We start from the raw sequence: 17473 nt of genomic DNA on the forward strand, positions 1-17473 counted from the left end.
TGCAATGTGGCCTGCACCGCGCTGTCATCACTGCACTCCGCTGTCAGTTTATGACATTGTCAGTTTATGACTGTTCAGTAAACTATTCGGCCCGCAATTTAGGCTGGATTTTAGATTTTGGCCCCTTCTCTGATTGAGTTCGACACCCCTATTATACAACTAAAAATTATAGAAGGGGCTTAAACATATTTAGGAATGAAGATTAATGTTATACATTTTCAGAATAGAGATGCTTTATTTTCATGTGAAAGATCATTTGAAAGCTGCCTGAAAAACTTATATCTTATCTACAAAGTTTTTGTCATTTTATTTTTAAATTAACATATAATAAATGACTTTTTGTGTTCCATTCTATTAATTTTTAACACGTGTAGATTTGTGTAACCGGTATCATGATCAGCATAGAAAATAACCCCATCACTTCTAAAACACTCCTTTATGCTATCCCTTTGCAGTCACAAGTATTTCATTTCTTTTGGAGTACAGTAAATGGTATTGTTTGTAATGTTAGTTTCTAATTGTGAGTATATAGAAATTAAATTGTTTTGTGTGGGTTGACTGTGTATCCTAAGGCATTACTAAATGTCACTTGTTTTTTATGGATTGCTCTGGATTTTCTATGAAGACAACCATGACATCTTTATTATTTCTTTCTTCCCAATCTGTCTTTTATTTCTTTTTCTTACCTTATTACACTTGTTAGAACCTCTTGGAAAAGGCAAATTGAAGGGGTAAGAGTGAATAATCCTTGCCTGTTCTTGACTTTAGGAGGAAAACAATCAGGTGCATTTTTTGTTGTTGTTTTTTACCATTAAGTACAGTGGCAGGATAATGGGTATTTTCTTCTTCATATTTCAAATTACTGGCTGCTAAACATTCTACATAGTTGCTTTTTAAAAAAATATATTTTATTTATTTTTCACAGAGAGGAAGGGAGAGGGATAGAGAGTCAGAAACATCGATGAGAGAGAAACATCAACCAGCCGCCTCCTACACGCCTCCAACTGGGGATGTGCCCACAACCAAGGTACATGCCCTTGACGGGAATCGAACCTGGGACCCTTCAGTCCACAGGCTGACGCTCTATCCACTGAGCCAAACTGGTTTCGACCATAGTTGCTTTCTTATGGACAACTGTAAAACCAGGCAAAATAATAAAAAAACCAATTTACTGAATAAGATTTTCCATTTTGCTGTCTCATGTGGACATTAGTAAAAGAAAAGTTAAAATCTTAAAAAGTGCTTACTTTATCTGGACAATTTTTGCTCATCATAAGTGGAAAGATTCGTTGCTGTAAGTATAATGCTTTACACTTAGCACTTCCGCCACAGCCATACATGAAGATGTTCTCTTTCCTGCTATGGCCATGAAGGTCACAATATAAAATGACCTCTCGTTTCTCCATCAATCTACCGAGAAGAAAAGGGTAAGTTACTAAATTTTACTTCTGCATTTTTCTTTCATGGGTGTAACTACAGATTTATAAGTCTAACATCCAAATGAATAAAATTTCTTACATATTAGTTTTCAATTTCTCTTATTTATACTGCATATTATTAATATACAATTTTTAAATGTCTGAAATAATTTCCCATTAACCATATATAAAATACAAAATGCCTTCCATTATAAAAGGACAAAATTTACCTTACTCTCAACGCTTTTTCCAACAGGATTTGGTATGTAATTCTGACTTTTTGTTGTACACAGAAAACAGTTCTCTACCATCTTTCTCCATTAACTCTCACATAGATATTTCTGACTGGAATATCTTCTTTCTTCATCTTTGTAAATGCAAATATTACCCATCTTCCCCAAAACTGACCTCATGTCTCATTTCCTCTCTAACTAGTAGAGGCTATAGAGCTGTCCTTTTTCTGAACTCCTATAGCCCTTAATATTGATACCATTTACTTGGCACTATGGAGGAAAGTTTTCATATTTTTGATATTGAATCTTGTTAAGGGCAGGGAATGCTTTAAGTTATCCAGAACAATGCTATGCACACAAATACCCAAAATATTTGTTAAAAGTAGAGTGTCTTATGATTTGGTGCTGAAGCCAATGAATTAATCCTTGATTAATGTGGTGAGTAAATATCATTTTGAGAAAAATGGTCTTAAAGTTTGAATTGACTTTTTTTTTCTGGTAAATTTACAATAAATAATTTAAGAAAATTATTAGTTATTATTAAGAGCATAATCCTTAGCTTGTATAATTTAGACATTCAATAAATATTAAAGTAATAAAAAAATAAGGCCCCCCCCCCAACTGATAGATGTTGGTTTTCAAAAGGGAAAAAAGTGGTGCTTGTGAAGGTGATAGAATTATGGGCATTTTGGCCTTTTCTTTCTTTTTAAATAAAAATATTTCAGAGAGGAAGGGAGAGAGAGAAATATCAATGATGAGAGAGAATCACTGATTGGCTGTCTCCTGCACACCCCAACCTGGGGATCGAGCCTGCAACTGAGTATGTACCGTGACCGAGAATCTGAACTGTGACCTGGTTCATAGGTCAACACTCAACCACTGAGCCACGTCGGCTGGGCTGCCTTTTTCCCCACAATTCTAAACTTTATATAACATTATTACATTACTTAAGTAATAAAAATTTTATATTATTTGCTATATCTGGAAGGTTAAATACCAAAAGGTTAGTAATGGTTTTTATAGTAATATGAAATGTTTTACAGCAGTCTCCCCCTTAGCTGCAGGGGATATATTCCAAGACCCAGTGGATGCCTGAAACTTTGGATAGTACTATTTTCCCCCTATATATGCATACACTTTATGGCATCTCTCTGGCAATGTGATAATGAGATGGCTACTAAATGCATTACAGGAGGGTAACATATACAACATGGATGCGCTGGACAAAGGGGTCGTTCATGTCCCAGATAGTTCAAGGCGAGATTTCATCATGCTATGCAGAATCGTATGTAATTTAAAACTATGAATTGTTTATTTCTGGAATTTTTCCGTTTAATACTTTCAGACTGCAGCTGACTATGGGAAACAACTATGGAAGTGAAATTGTGGATGATAGACTACTGTACTTTTATAACAAAAATACTAAAACCTAAAGTCAAAACTTTTAAAGCATGGCTTGTATTAGAAACAATATCCTTTAAACTAGAGTGAAATTTGCCGAAACCGGTTTGGCTCAGTGGTAGAGCGTTGGTCTGCGGACTGAAAGGTCCCAGGTTCGATTCTGGTCAAGGGCATGTACCTGAGTTGCAGGCACATCCCCAGTAGGGGGTGTGCAAGAGGCAGCTGGTCAATGTTTCTCTCTCATCGACGTTTCTAGCTCTCTATATCTCTCCCTTCCTCTCTGTAAAAAAAATCAATAAAATATATTTTTAAACTAGAGTGAAATTTCATATTGAAGTCAGTTACATGTATTAACTTATTGCCCCTTTCTTATTTGGTGCCCAATAAATTCTAATAACAGATTGACATAAAGTCACTGAACAACATTTCAAGTTTTTAGAGAACTAACTAGATTATAAAACAAGATTATCATATGGGCTCCTTAAATATGAAATAGGCTATACATTTTTAAACCCACATTTTCTCAATTTTAGTGGTCTTTCTGTTTCTTGTGAGTCAAAAGAAACCTTTACTTCTAAGTAATTAATTCCCAAAGAAATGTTATTACTTCTGAAGTAAAACAAGATTTTAGGGTCTCTCATCTTATATTCATTTATACCATTTTAGAAACACTTTGACAATTTTTCTTACAGATATTTTAATACCTTATACTAAAATCTCTAATTTTCAATATTTTTTAACAACTTTTTCCTTTTTTATATTAGAGGAAACACTGAATACATTTAAAGCTTCCGATGTTCCAGATTTTATTCTGGGTACTTTAGTAACAATAATTTAATCTTCCCATCTATGAGGTAAGTACTATTGTTCCCATTTTATAGATGATAAAATTGAGGTTTAGATTTGTTTTTGAATCCTCACCCGAGGATATTTTTTCCATTGATTTCTTAGAGAGAGTGAGAGAGAAGGGAAAGACAGAGAGAAATATCAATGGGAGAGGAACACATCAATTGGTTGCCTCCTCCATGTGCCCTGACCAGGGCCTAAGCTGGGAAGAAGCCTGCAACTGAGACCCATGCCCGAACCCAGGATCCTTCAGTCTGCAGGCCGACGCTCTATCCATTGAACCAAACCAGCTGGGGATAGATTTATTTTTAAATTGCTCAAGGTCACACAGCAAGTGATATAACAGGGATTCCAATCTGATATGTTTAACTCCAGCTCCATACACTTAACTAGTCTTTCAACAACAATTTTAAATATTATGGGGATTTTACTATTCTGAATTCTTAGGAAAATTTAAAGCTGTCCAATTTTTCGAGGAACAAATAAGAATAGTATTTATGAAAAATTTAAATAACTATGTAACCTCTTAATCAAAAGACTCATCATAAAGCAATATATGATCAACGTAGTACCAGAAGGCTTTATGAGATGTAATTAATTTCCACATATAAGGTATTCAAGGATCCCAAAGTAAACATCGATGCTACCATCAGCTTTAGCAAGAAATCAAATATGGGATATGCAAACCATTAGTTTCACGGAGCCATTATAATGTCCTAGAGTCGGGATCATTATTTAATGAAAGGTTAGTGAATCCAGTGGCATAATGCCAGAAAAGCACAGGAGCCGAGTTAGGAAGAATGCAGGGAAAATTAAGTAGGTATAGTCAAACTACCTTAAGAAAATGGAGAGTTAATAAGAGTGGGATTGTGGGACCAAAATTCTTACTCCCAGGGTTACTAAATAAGCAGAGAGGCTCATTTTACCTGTGGATCATGTTCCGGGTATACCACACCGAAGGGAACGATTCCTTCAGGAGAGAGGTGTAGTTACGGTTTAAGTCCCGTCCAGCTAAGGAACACCGGTAGTTTCCTACAATCACACCATCGGGATTCAGCATGGGTACCACCTTGAAGATGAACGTGTCCCGAAGCAGCTGCGCGTCCCGTGAGCTGCCTAAGATAAAGTCCAGGAAGCCTTTCATGATCCACGAGCTGTTGGTTTCTCCCGGATGGACCCTCGCCGTCAAAATCACGGCTTTTCGTTTTCTCGAGTCAGCGTTCTTCAAGGGGGTAGTGATCGTTAAAATGTACACCATGTTCCTAGCGATTGTGTGGCACAAGACACGTATTTTACAAAACTTTGACCGTACTGGGTCATTGTTGATGCTAGAAAGGTATTCTTGCAGGTTGGTGTACGTGTACGGATAGCAGTGAGCAAAGTAGCAGGTATCGTTGCTGTGTGGAAACTGAAAGGTCCACGTGAGAGAGAAATAATGGCGCCCGTCTTGCCCGGGGTTGTTCCTGTAATACTTGATTTGCTCTCCTATTCTCCTCCAGCCAATGTTATTAGTTTTGGCCTCTTTTTCAGAATAAAACAGTGGGCGCATACCCCGGTTGTAAAGACTAGCAGGCTTGGTAAAATTGATAATAGTGAATCTGTAGGCTATTTCTGCTTGGGTATTAGTGACTTGGAAATAGTACCACTGGGTGTGCTTATTTGTGAAGAGGTCAGGGCGCACAGTTAACTGGTATTCATATTCTGCCCTAATACATAAGAAAGAAAGGGGGAAAAGCACATAAAAATGTAAAAATGACATTTGGTTTTAAATAAATAAGGAAAATTATTTTTATATATTCACAAAAAGTTTTTTGGGGGTCTGGTGGTTGGACAATGTTTATTTAAGCAAATATTCTAAATAGCAGGAAATTAATTGAAAAAGATAAAAGTTTTGAAATTTCCTTTTATTGGATATGAAACTGTTTCTATGCGTTATTGTAAAGCCTTTTTATTATTACTGAAGAGAGAACATAAAATGAGATTTGATAAAAATTGTATTTTCACTCCAATTGTTTCCTATAAAAAATGATTAAAGAGTTCTTAAAACTGAGTTAAAGTCCAATGTTTCTTTTTTACTTCAGATATATATTTGTTTTCTATTAGATTCCAATTCTAGGGATCTGATATAACTATTATTGAGAATATTTAAAAATAAATAGACATTAATATGACCAACAGATTATAAAATTGTAAATACTTTGAGGATGATATCTGATCACTATTTGTATCTCCCATACTGAGTCATTCAGAATCCCATCTAATAAAGAGGGAATATGCTAATTATGGCCCTGCCCTCAAAGATAGTGGTGCCCTCAGCCAATAAGCAGGGAATATGCTAATATCCTCAAAGATGGCAGTGCCCACAGCCACAAGATGGTGGTGCCCAGTCCCCTCAGCCCCACTGGGTTGGCCGGTGCACAGTAAGGCTGGGCCTGGCACCAAGCAGGCCCGGCCACTCTGCACGCCTGCCTCTAGAGTCCCCCAGTCTCCTCAGTCCTGCAGCTGCCCAACGTGGCCCAAGGCACAGGCAAGCCTTGGATGGCGGCTGCCCAACCATCCACAGCCACTCGAGGCTCAGGTAACCAGGGCCGGCAGAGGCTTGTGCTGTTGGCAGTGGCAGCAGCAGAGGTATGAGGGAGCATCACCTTACCCTGATCACCAGGTTTCCTTCTGCCCCTGAGGGCTCCCAAACTATGAGAAGGGGCAGGCCAGGCTGAGGTACCCCCTCTCCAGTGCATGAATTTTCATGCACTGGGCCTCTAGTACTTATATAAAGGCTAAAATAACTTACTGTGTATTATTTATAATATATACATATATCAAACTTACTTGGTTAGTTGTGACTTTTTTCTTTACCAAGTAATTTCTGTTCCTCAGCACCATGCACTGTGAGTGTGTGTGTGTGTGTGTGTGTGTGTGTGTGAGAGAGAGAGAGAGAGAGAGAGAGAGAGAGAGAGAGAGAGAGAGAGAGAGAGAGAATTCATACTGGCATACTGAAAATACAGAAATCTGCTTACTTTAAGTCATAATTTTCAAAATTATTTGAACCTTTCATATACCCCCCCAAGATAATCTCTATCATCTATACTTCAAGGAGTTAAGTTCAGTGAGGGATACTAACATTATAATGTACAAAATACAGAAACTAATAAACAGTTGATGGTCTAGCTCCTCAAATAAACATAATTAAAACCTACACTTTGACTACCTTCTGTAGATTACCACTCTCAAACCTTGCTTCAAACATCAGAGTGCTGTCACAATCATCCACAGGCTGCTTCAGGGCTGTTCGGTTGCCCCCAACGCGAGAATACACAAAACACGGCTCTTTGTAAGCTGATGAGAGAAACAGGCCATAAAGATATCAAGCCATGCCTAAAGTATAGGCTATTCTGCATAGAGCTTGTAGCTACAGCATTAAGTGAAGGGTCACTAAGAATTTTAATTTGTAAAGAAATTTGATACCAATATATAGATTTATGTTGAAGCAAGAAAATTTAAGAGTACTTAGATAAGAAAAACAATGCCTAAAATAGACTCTTATGCTACTCACATTAAAATACTCATTCTGCTTCTGGTTATATGAAATAATTGATTCTGAACTTGACCTTTTACTATGAATGACTACAAAACTGGACAAAAAATATGAGCTAATTTCCCCCCCCCATATTTTTGAACAACACATAGACCAGAACTATATAGGATTCTTGAAAAAAAGATAAATACACCAAGTAAGCCCATGCTTACTCTTGGCTTTCTTCCTGTGAGTACTTTCTAACCACACCTCAGGAAGGAGGCATTTATGAAGCGTGTAACAGTCTTGCTGGGCTGAGGAGGCAAGATTGTTGCTCGGGGCTGCTAGGATTTGTGAGGCAGGGCACAGAGAAAAGACAGTTACATAGAGGGAGGGTCTCAACAGTCTATATGGTTTTTCCCGAGTCCTCTGCTGAGGGCTTGGCTGTGTAAGCAGAGGATGAGAATAAGCAAGGTAGGAAAGAGTGCCATTAGGGGTGAGATAATAAAGGATATACAATTTCAGAATATACTGGAATTACAACATACTTAGAGTGGAAATATTTCACTAAGCTCCTCAGACATTTCATCGTGACACTAGAAAAGCTGCACTTTAGGCATAAGAACCACATCTAAGAGTCAACGCCATGACCTAGTACTAAGGCAAAATGAAAATAAATCGGCCCTACAAAATAAATAAATAAATAAACAAACAAATAAATAAAACCAGCCTGTAAGATGCAGAATCACCTACCAGCAATTTAGCTGCCTACCAGAACAAAATTCAATGTAAGTTTTAAAAATAATATAAAAATAATATAGACTCCTACAACATATCTTTCACAATGTCTTGCATATGATAAAAAAGTTACAAAGCATGCAGAGAAGCAGGGAAGTATGATCCATAATGAAACACACACATACACCTTGAAGACAATTTAGATGGGATTTACAAAGGACTCAGAAAACATGTTTAAAGGTTTAAAGGAAAAGATGGAGATAATAAGAAGCTGATTAATATAAATGGAAACTATTAAGAAAAGCAAATGGAAATTCTAGAAATAAAAAAGCAATAATTGAAATGAAATATTTATTGGATGGGTTTAAAAGACATACTAAGGATTGCAGAAGAAAGACTGTGAACTTAAAAATAAAAACTCAAGGACAGAGGAGGACAAAAATAAAATCAACAAAGATCCAGGGACATGTGACACACAGCTAGAAATCCAACATATATGTAATTGGAATTCCAAAGGGCAGAAAAGAAAGAATAATATAGACAAATATATGAAGAAATAATGGTTGAAAAATTCTCAAAGGGGGTGGGGGAAAGCACTCTATTAATCAATGGATCCAATAAGATCAGTGAACTCCATGCAGAATAAATATAAAGATAATCAAATCTAGGCCAAACTTAGTTTGCTGAAAATAGCCAGAAACAAAAGGCACACCATAAATAGGGCACAATGATATAAATTATGGCTGACATTGGAACGTACATTTAAAGAAATACATCTTTGAAAGAAAAATTGTCCACCAGAATTCTATATAGCCAGTTGTTTGGGGACTTCCCTGTCCAACGGCCACAGGTCCAACAATTATCTGTCAATTTATCCTTCCAGGTCAAGAAAATGCAATAGTTCTCCTCTGTTGATAGTCTTATGTTGCTTCACCATCCCTTGGTTGGTTCCCTTAACTCTGTCCATTCTAAGTTATACTTTCACTGAACTAATACAAATTAATCCAATTCCCAACAAGACCCTGACTATTTCAATTTTTTATTAGATCTCATTTAAGTTATGTGTGGAAGTTCTACTACTAGCCATGCAAATATTCGAAAGTTTAGTCACAAAAATATTTGAAATCAAATAGAAAAATCAGAGGTGCTTCTCTCACTCCAGCTGTTAAAAAATATGTGAGTAAATTCTAGAATCACAGCTTGTACAGGAAATAATCCCTTTGAATTTATCTGTTTTGCCAGCCCTTTAAATAAAACACGTATGTTCCCTGGAAGGTATCTAACATCTACTGTAAGACATAGAACTCTGATGGTGACATTGTGCTGGAGTCCCAGACTTCCTCATGTTGGTGTATTAGGAGTAGCACAGTTTAGGATAAAGGCTGAAATGTCTATGTTTGATCATCAGCATATTCTATCACAAAGTGGATATAAGCTTTTGATTACTGGAGTTCTCAAAGTATTAATACAGATCACCCTTCTGAGCTATATCATAGATTAATTTTATTGTGGGAGCGTTCCTCTTTTAAGATAGGAATCACATCAAATTGGCATGAAATGGAAAAAAAAGAAAACCCACACATCTGAAAAACTGCATGAAAATGACCTGTCAATTGAGAGGCAACAATAGTTGCAGAGCACCCCACTGGATTTACCTTTGAAAACTGATGTGAAGCTTAATTCCTTCTAAATATAACCCCATTCTAATGGCCAGTTTGATGTTTTATTTTAAAGTAACTTTACATGAACTGAAATAAACCTTAATATAATTAGCACCAAATCAACATTTGGATCAATAATAACCATATATATATGTTAATCCTCACCCGAGGATATTTTTCCATTGATTTTTAGAGACAGTGGAGGGAGAGAGACAGTGAGAGAACAACATTGATGAGAGAGAGAGACATATTGATTGCTTGCCTCCTACACATAATCAAGTCTGCAATCAAAGTACGTGCCTTTGAGTGGAACCCTTCAGTATGCGGGCCGTTGCCCTATCCACTGAGCCATACCGGCGAGGGCTTAACCAAACATTTTTATGGGGACAGGGATTTCCTGGTAATCTGCAATTTCTACTATAATCAGCAAAACAAATATAACTAAGAGATTAGCCCAGGTACCAAATTACATTTGTATAGCAACATATTTCATTATGTACCCACCATCTTCAGCTAGATAAACTACTGTATCTTCCTTGGAGTTTGAATAAATGGGTTCGGTCTCTAGGCCTGTTGGGATGTACACTGGCTCAGAATAAGGAGGAGTTGAATCTATATATGTATATAAAAGAGAATACATTATTTGAATGTGACAAAGATAAAACAGGATATTTTATTATACATTTTAAGTTGTTTACTGATAGATCTAGGCTAAATTTTATAGTTTTGTGAGGGGCTGGATTTTACCAAGGATTCACTGGCAGTAATGAACATTGTCACATTATAACAAAACCCATAACATTTCACTGGCACCTTGTTCTAAATCACATGTGTCAAACACAAGGCCCGCGGGCCAAATCCAGCCCGCCAGGCCTTGCAATGTGGCCCGCACCGCGCTGTCATCACTGCACTCCGCCGTCAGTTTATGACATTGTCAGTTTATGACTGTTCAGTAAACCATTCGGCCCGCGATTTAGGCTGGATTTTAGATTTTGGCCCCTTCTCTGATTGAGTTCGACACCCCTATTCTAAATCATTATAGTCAATATTTCATTATTTAGTGTCATAGATTTTTATACTAAGTTTCTATTTCTCCTGTGCACTTGATATCTTTCTGGCCCACCTCTGGGAATCTTGCTCCATCTTTTATTCTCCCTTCCCCTTCATCTTCAGCATCTTGCCTGATGATGATTGTCTCCTAAGCTTATAAACATGTTCAAGTGTCTTCTGTCTTGCCGGAAGCCAATTCCAGCATGTCATAATTATAAGAATTTCATCAAAAGGTTTATGAAACTTGGGTGCTTAACAAGGGCTGAGTCACATATGTAATCACCTGTTGGAAAGACTGAAAGGCAATTCCCCAAAACCTGAATAGGATGATTGTTTGCTGCCAGACAGCTCAGGGCATCTTAATCTACATATTATTGCCTCATGTTGGCCAAACATCTGAACAGCTGTAGGCTATTCCCCAATCTGACAATGCTTCTGTACCCTTTGAAGCATATTATCTCTACCTTGCCTTAGAACAAATTGTGTTAATAAAAAGCAAGGGTCCTGAGATAAGGAAAAATTTTAGTTCCTTTAGCTGAAGCTCCTCTGACCCCCAATGCCTTTCAAAATTATCTTTCGTCTCTGGACTCTTATTTAATCTATGCACAGCCTTTTTCCAGATTGCTGAACCCTTTGTAATGCTGGAAAAAGAACCCTGATATTAATGGCGCCCAAACAGGGACTTCCTGAACCCTTGCAACATCAACATTACTGTCTCCCCAAAGAAAGGCTCTCCTTAGACTCCCCCCCTCTCCCCAACATCTTCTTTAGCTATACCAGCTTTCCTTTCCTTCATTATTTTTAGGACCAAGTGCATAGTTTATCTTTGACTACGATCTATTTGGAGAAAATAACTTCACAGTCCAACTACCCTATTTGTTCCCACCTTTTAGAACAAGAATTTGGTGACGACTCATTATTCTACTCTTATTTTTGGCTTACGTATGTCAGACTTGTGTGTGGCTTGGTTCAGGTAATAAATATATTCCTACAGAGGGAGTTAGCCTCCATGATCCTGAATATAGTCATTGAGACAATAATAATAATAAAAAAACAATTTGGTGGTAATAAAGAAGTGTCACTGGACAAACATTTTGGGGATTATGTATACAACTGCTTTAGCAACATACGTATATCTGACATAATTAATTGGGGTCAAGTTTAGCTACAGAGAAAGCATAGATTAAAACATTGATGTCAAGATATCCATGATCTCTCTCTCAGCTGCAGCAGTTTCCAGAAGTTAGCAGTATTCCAGCCATTAATTTCACAAGGCTGGCTCATCAAAACTAGGAGAGCAGGGAATCCTGTAACATCAGCATTGGGTCAATATATGGTGAGCATTTTTTTGGTTCTTAGGACTCAAAAGATTGTTTCCTTTAGTAACCAAAAACCAAGGCCAGATAATTCAGGCTCCAGAAGTTACAAAGCTTCAAAGTCAGCAGTTTTCTCCAGGAGAGGGTGCTGGATTTTAAATAATACTTTTTCTGTAGCTATTGAGAAGATATACCTGTATTTTTTGTTTTTTATTCTATTGATATGCTATATTACATTAATTATTTCATTACATCAATTACGTTACTTGATTTTTGAATGCTAAACTAACCTTGAATTTCTGGATAAATTCTACTTGGTCATGTTGAATAATTCTTTTTACGTGTTGCTAGATTCAGTTGAATAGTATTTTGTTGAGAAAATTTGCATCTATATCCATAATACATATTGGTTTGTAGTTTTCTTGTGATATCTTGTTTTGGCTTTGTATACAGGGTAATACTGGTGTCCTAAAGTTTTCCCTCCTCTCCTATTTTTGGAAAAGTTTGTGAAAAACTGGTAGGAATTTTGGTAGACTGTTCCAAACATTAAGTGTTTGGTAGAATTCAGCAATGAATCTATCTGAGTTTGGGCTTTTTGTGGGTATTCTATTACTAATTCAATCTCTCTACTTACTATATATCTATTATGTTTTCTATTTCCTCTTGAATCAGTTTTAGAAGTCTTGTCTTTCCAGGCATTTGTCTGTCACAGCTAAATTATCTAACTCATTGACATCATTTATTAGTCTATATCTGGTTCTCATTTAATTTGATAATTACATACGTACTCCTAGATTTCTGGCACAGGCTTCTTAGGACAGTTACATACATTTTAGACTATTCAAGCCTTTAAGTGTTCTCAATCATGGTGATTTTCTTTTGCATTTGAGTTATCTGCCAGAAAGCTTTTGCATACTTCTTGCCAAGGATATACAAAATGTAGGTGTTCCTCCAAAAGGCTTCTCAGCACATTGAAAGTACAGTAGTGCTAAGGAGCCACTTAATTTTGTCTTAAGAGGTTGATATCAAAGATGAATATTTGCCATAGGGCAGACTGCGTGACTTTAATTACCAGGATAATTGCCAGCCTCAAATATTAGTTCAAGTTTATTCACTGTTACATGAACAAAAGAATGTTTAGGAATAGAAGGACCTGCTAAATTGCAGTTGTTGCATACACTTCTAGTTGCCCTCCCAATATTTGACTTCTTGTTTGCTTTTATGACAAAAAATCTGTATGAGGGTGGCATGAGATTCATTAAAGACCCCAATTTTCCAAGCTTCCCTGTGGCTAAGAGTAATCACATAATATAAAGGAGATGTACAAAGATTACTGGTGAAATTTTTTTGGGAAAGCTGTTTTCCTCATAAAAAAGAGCAGAATCAGTTGGCATGTAATATATGTTACCCTTTGTTTTTCTTCTTCCTCTTAAGATCTCTTATAAAAGTTTTCAATATTGATGAAGTCCAACTTATCAATTTTTCATTTTATTATGTTTTCGGTGTCAATTCTAAGAACTTGCTTAGCTTTTGATTGAAAATATTTTCTCTTAATTTAAAGTTTTATAATTTTATGCTACATTTAAGCCTGTGATCCAGTCTGAATTAATTTTTCTTATAAAGCATTAGACTTAAATTCAAGTTCATTTTTTCTTTTTCTTTTTTTGCCCTATGGATGTTTATCATTTGATGAAAATGCTAACTTTTCTTCATTGAATTGCTTTTGCACCTTTGCAAAAAATCAGTTGAGACATATTTGTGTGTTTCGGTTTCTGGGTTCTCTTCTTCCACTGATCTATGCATATCTCTCCACCAATACGACAGGGCTTTGACAATACAATAGCTATATAAAAGGCCTTGAAATCACATAGGCTGATTCCTCCAATTTTATGTTTCTTTTCAAAATTGTTTTAGTTACTTTCAGTTCCTTTACTTTTCCATATAAATTTTAGAACAATCTTCTCTACATCTACAAAAAAATCTTGATAGAAATTGCCTAGAACCTATCCATTTCAGGAGAACTGACACCTTTACTAAATTGAGTTTTCTAATCCATGAACATAGTACATTTCTTGATTTATTCAAATATTCTTTGATTTCTTTTATTAGCATTATATAGTTTTAAGCATACAAGTAATATTTAAAATGTTTAAGTGATTATAATGATAATGTTCTATATTGTATAGTAGGGGTTTGGACTACACAGATATATGCATTTCCTAAAATTCATTGACTGGTACACTTAGATTCACACATTTCATTGAATATAAAATTTACCTAAAAACATAATAATAAAACAGGATTAAATTCTAGCTAAAATACATGCTAAAACATTTATTTATTTATTTAAAAATATATTTTATTGATTTTTTACAGAGAGGAAGAGAGAGGGATAGAGAGTTAGAAACATCAATGAGAGAGAATCATCGATCAGCTGCCTCTTGCACACGCCCTACTGGGGATGTGCCCGCAACCAAGGTACATGCCCTTGACCAAAATCGAACCTGGGACCTTCCGGTCCGCAGGCCGACACTCTACCCACTGAGCCAAACTGGTTTCGGCTACATGCTAAAACATTTAAAGCTGGACTATAAGGATGACTGCAACTTATTTTGAAATAAATAAAAATTAAGATGGTCTGATGGATAGAGAGAGGGGTAGATAGTTGGCTATAAATGTGATCAAGAAATATGGCAAATAATCTATAATAATAAAAGCATTACATGTTAATTAGACTGGACGTGCTCCCGGACGAGTTTCCAGACAAAGCTGGGGCTGCAAGGGAAGCCCGAGTCCTGGGTGCCAGAGGGTAGCTGGTGCCATTAGCTGGGGGAAGAAAGGCCTACTCTTGCATGAATTTTATGCATCGAGCCTCTAGTTAATAAGAATCTAGCTGGTGAGTGTGGGTGTTCCTGTACAATCCTTTCAAATTCTCTCTCTATTTAAACTTTTTCATAATAAAATATTAGGAAACAAAAAGTTAAAAAAACCCTCAATGAGTCAGATAAATAAAAAATTAAAAATTAATGAATAAGAAAACAGTACAACAGAACTAATATAATTAAACATTGATTCTTTAAAAAAACTAACAAGATAATTACATCCATTAACATATTCAGGGGAGAGGAAAATAAGAATGTACAAATACTTAACAAAAACATGATAACAGAGGGGGAAAATCCCAAAATGTCAAAGGATAGTATAACAATTACAAGAGAATACTTTGACCAAATCTTTGTAAATGAATGAAAAGTTCTGCATAAAAGCATTATTTTTATAGGAAAATACAAATAATCAAAACTGTCCCTAAAAGAAATAGGACATTTAAACAGAACTAACAAAGAAGATAAGTTTTACAAAAAAATATTCTATGTATATCTAAAATAACAATAACAAATATGTCCAGACTGTTTTAGGCGAATTCTATCAAACTTTCAAAAAAACAGTTAATTACAGTGTTATTCAAACTGTTCTAGAATAGGAGAAATTCTTCTACAAGGAAGGAAGAATTTTGAATAATATTTATACTAAAATCTAAAAAAGTACAAAAGTTAGAAAAACATAAATCATCTTACTTATGAGTATTATATTAAAGCAAAAATCCTATATATTAGCAAATAGACTTTAGCAACACACAAAATAATACACAATGACTAACAGCAGTTCATTCCATGGCCAGATGGCTCAGTTGGTTGGAACATTGTCCAATGCATCAAATGGTCAGGGCACATGGCAACATACCTAGGTTACAGGCTCGATCGCTGGTTGGGACATTTTAGGGAGACAGCCAATCGATGTTTCTCTTTCTCTCTGTCTCTCTCTCCCACTCTCTTCTCCCCCTCTCCTCCATCCCTTTCCCTCTTCCTCTCTCTCTAAAATTAATGAAAACATCCTCCAGTGAGAGTTAAAATACATCTATTTTAATGTATCATATGAGAACCTTATGATACTCTCTCTGTAAATATTGAAAGTCATTTAATAAAATTTAATAATTATTTCTGGGTAAATTTTCTTAATAATTAAGAATAAATTTTCTTAATAATAAAGAATACTTCCTTAATAAAGTCAAAAGCAAATTTAATTCAACCCATGAGCCAATATTTTGCTTAAAGAGAAAACACTCCCATGAAAATAAAGAACAAGATGAATATAAAACTTTAAATGTTTTTTGAAAATACTAGTCAATGCATTCAGTCAAGAAAAAGAAGTATGATATACAAAACGAGGAGATTTAATTACATTTCTGTTTGATGATATAATTGTATAAAAGCACATATGCAATAACTTAAAAAAAAACTAGAAATAAGAGTTGGGTGGTTTCAAAATTAATACACAAAACTTAACTTTCCTCTACAAAACAAGTTAGAAAATAATATGCAATAAAGATTTTATTTAAAGTAACAAAATAAAATACCTAACAATAAAACTTAGAAATAGTGCAAGAAAAAAATTTAAAATTATACTAAGGAAGATAAAGGAAAACTAGGGTAAATCATGAAACATACCTTGTTCTTGGTTAGGAAGATGCAATATTGTAAAGATGTCGCTCTTGCTTAATCTACAAATGTAATGTGATCACAATAAAGTTACCAGTATTAATTTTGGGACAACTAGGAAAGCTTATTTTAAGTTTCATATAGAAATACATACAATAAGGTGAAATATAATAAGCCAAGAAGTTAGAAAATTTTTTAAAAGAATAAAAAGAATGATGGGGAACTAAGTTTACCACCTAACAAAATGTATAGTTTTAAAAATTAAGCATTAAAGGTTTTGAGCCATCATATGAGTAGACAGGTTAGTGGAATAGAAATAATTCAAAATCAGGATTAGGAATTGAATATATAATAATTGTGGCATTGCCAATCAGTAGAGAAAAAATTATTTAATAATTTTGTTGGAATAACAGGATAGATAAGATAACAGAACTGGATTGGGAGCTCACTTCTTGCATCGAAATGATTCCTGATGATAAAAAATTTTAATCACAAAAAAATATAACTTGAAATGTGCTAACAGAAACATGAGATTTTCAAAATCCAGAAGACAGAAAAATGATAGACAAAATGATTACATAAAAATTAAAATTTTCTGCATGAGAAAGACAAAAGGCAAATGACAAACTGAGAAAAAGTATGCAACATACATAACATTAAGCTAATCTCATGAATATATAGAGAGCATTTAGAGATCAAGAAGAAAACAAAAAATTCAACCAACAACAAAATGGCAAAGAATTTTATCAGTTTACATAAAAAGTCAATAAATATATCTGTTGGTCATTTGTGTCTTCTTT

General features: G+C 35.2%; 1 protein-coding gene across 6 annotated transcripts in view; it reads right to left on the reverse strand.

Annotated features, from left to right (window-relative positions):
* Positions 1-17473, reverse strand: part of AGBL3 (AGBL carboxypeptidase 3) — a 61802-nt gene that overhangs the window by 35342 nt on the left and 8987 nt on the right. For 2 of the 6 annotated variants that reach the window (XM_084896567.1, XM_084896568.1), the window contains exons 1-4: positions 10316-10494; positions 7096-7234; positions 4825-5604; positions 1248-1410 (exon numbers count right to left, since the gene is read on the reverse strand). In XM_084896567.1, the coding sequence (XP_084752693.1) occupies positions 1248-1410; positions 4825-5604; positions 7096-7234; positions 10316-10451 (1218 nt within the window). In that variant the 5' untranslated portion in view covers positions 10452-10494. Of the gene's footprint in view, positions 1-1247; positions 1411-4824; positions 5605-7095; positions 7235-10315; positions 10495-16682; positions 16736-17473 lie in introns of those variants that run through there. The other 4 variants (XM_084896569.1, XM_084896573.1, XR_014796108.1 and 1 more) reach the window with 4 other exon arrangements.

The sequence above is a fragment of the Pipistrellus hanaki genome (genome assembly GCF_964339955.1).
Source record: "Pipistrellus hanaki genome assembly, chromosome: 10".
NCBI classification, from domain to species: Eukaryota; Metazoa; Chordata; class Mammalia; order Chiroptera; family Vespertilionidae; genus Pipistrellus; species Pipistrellus hanaki.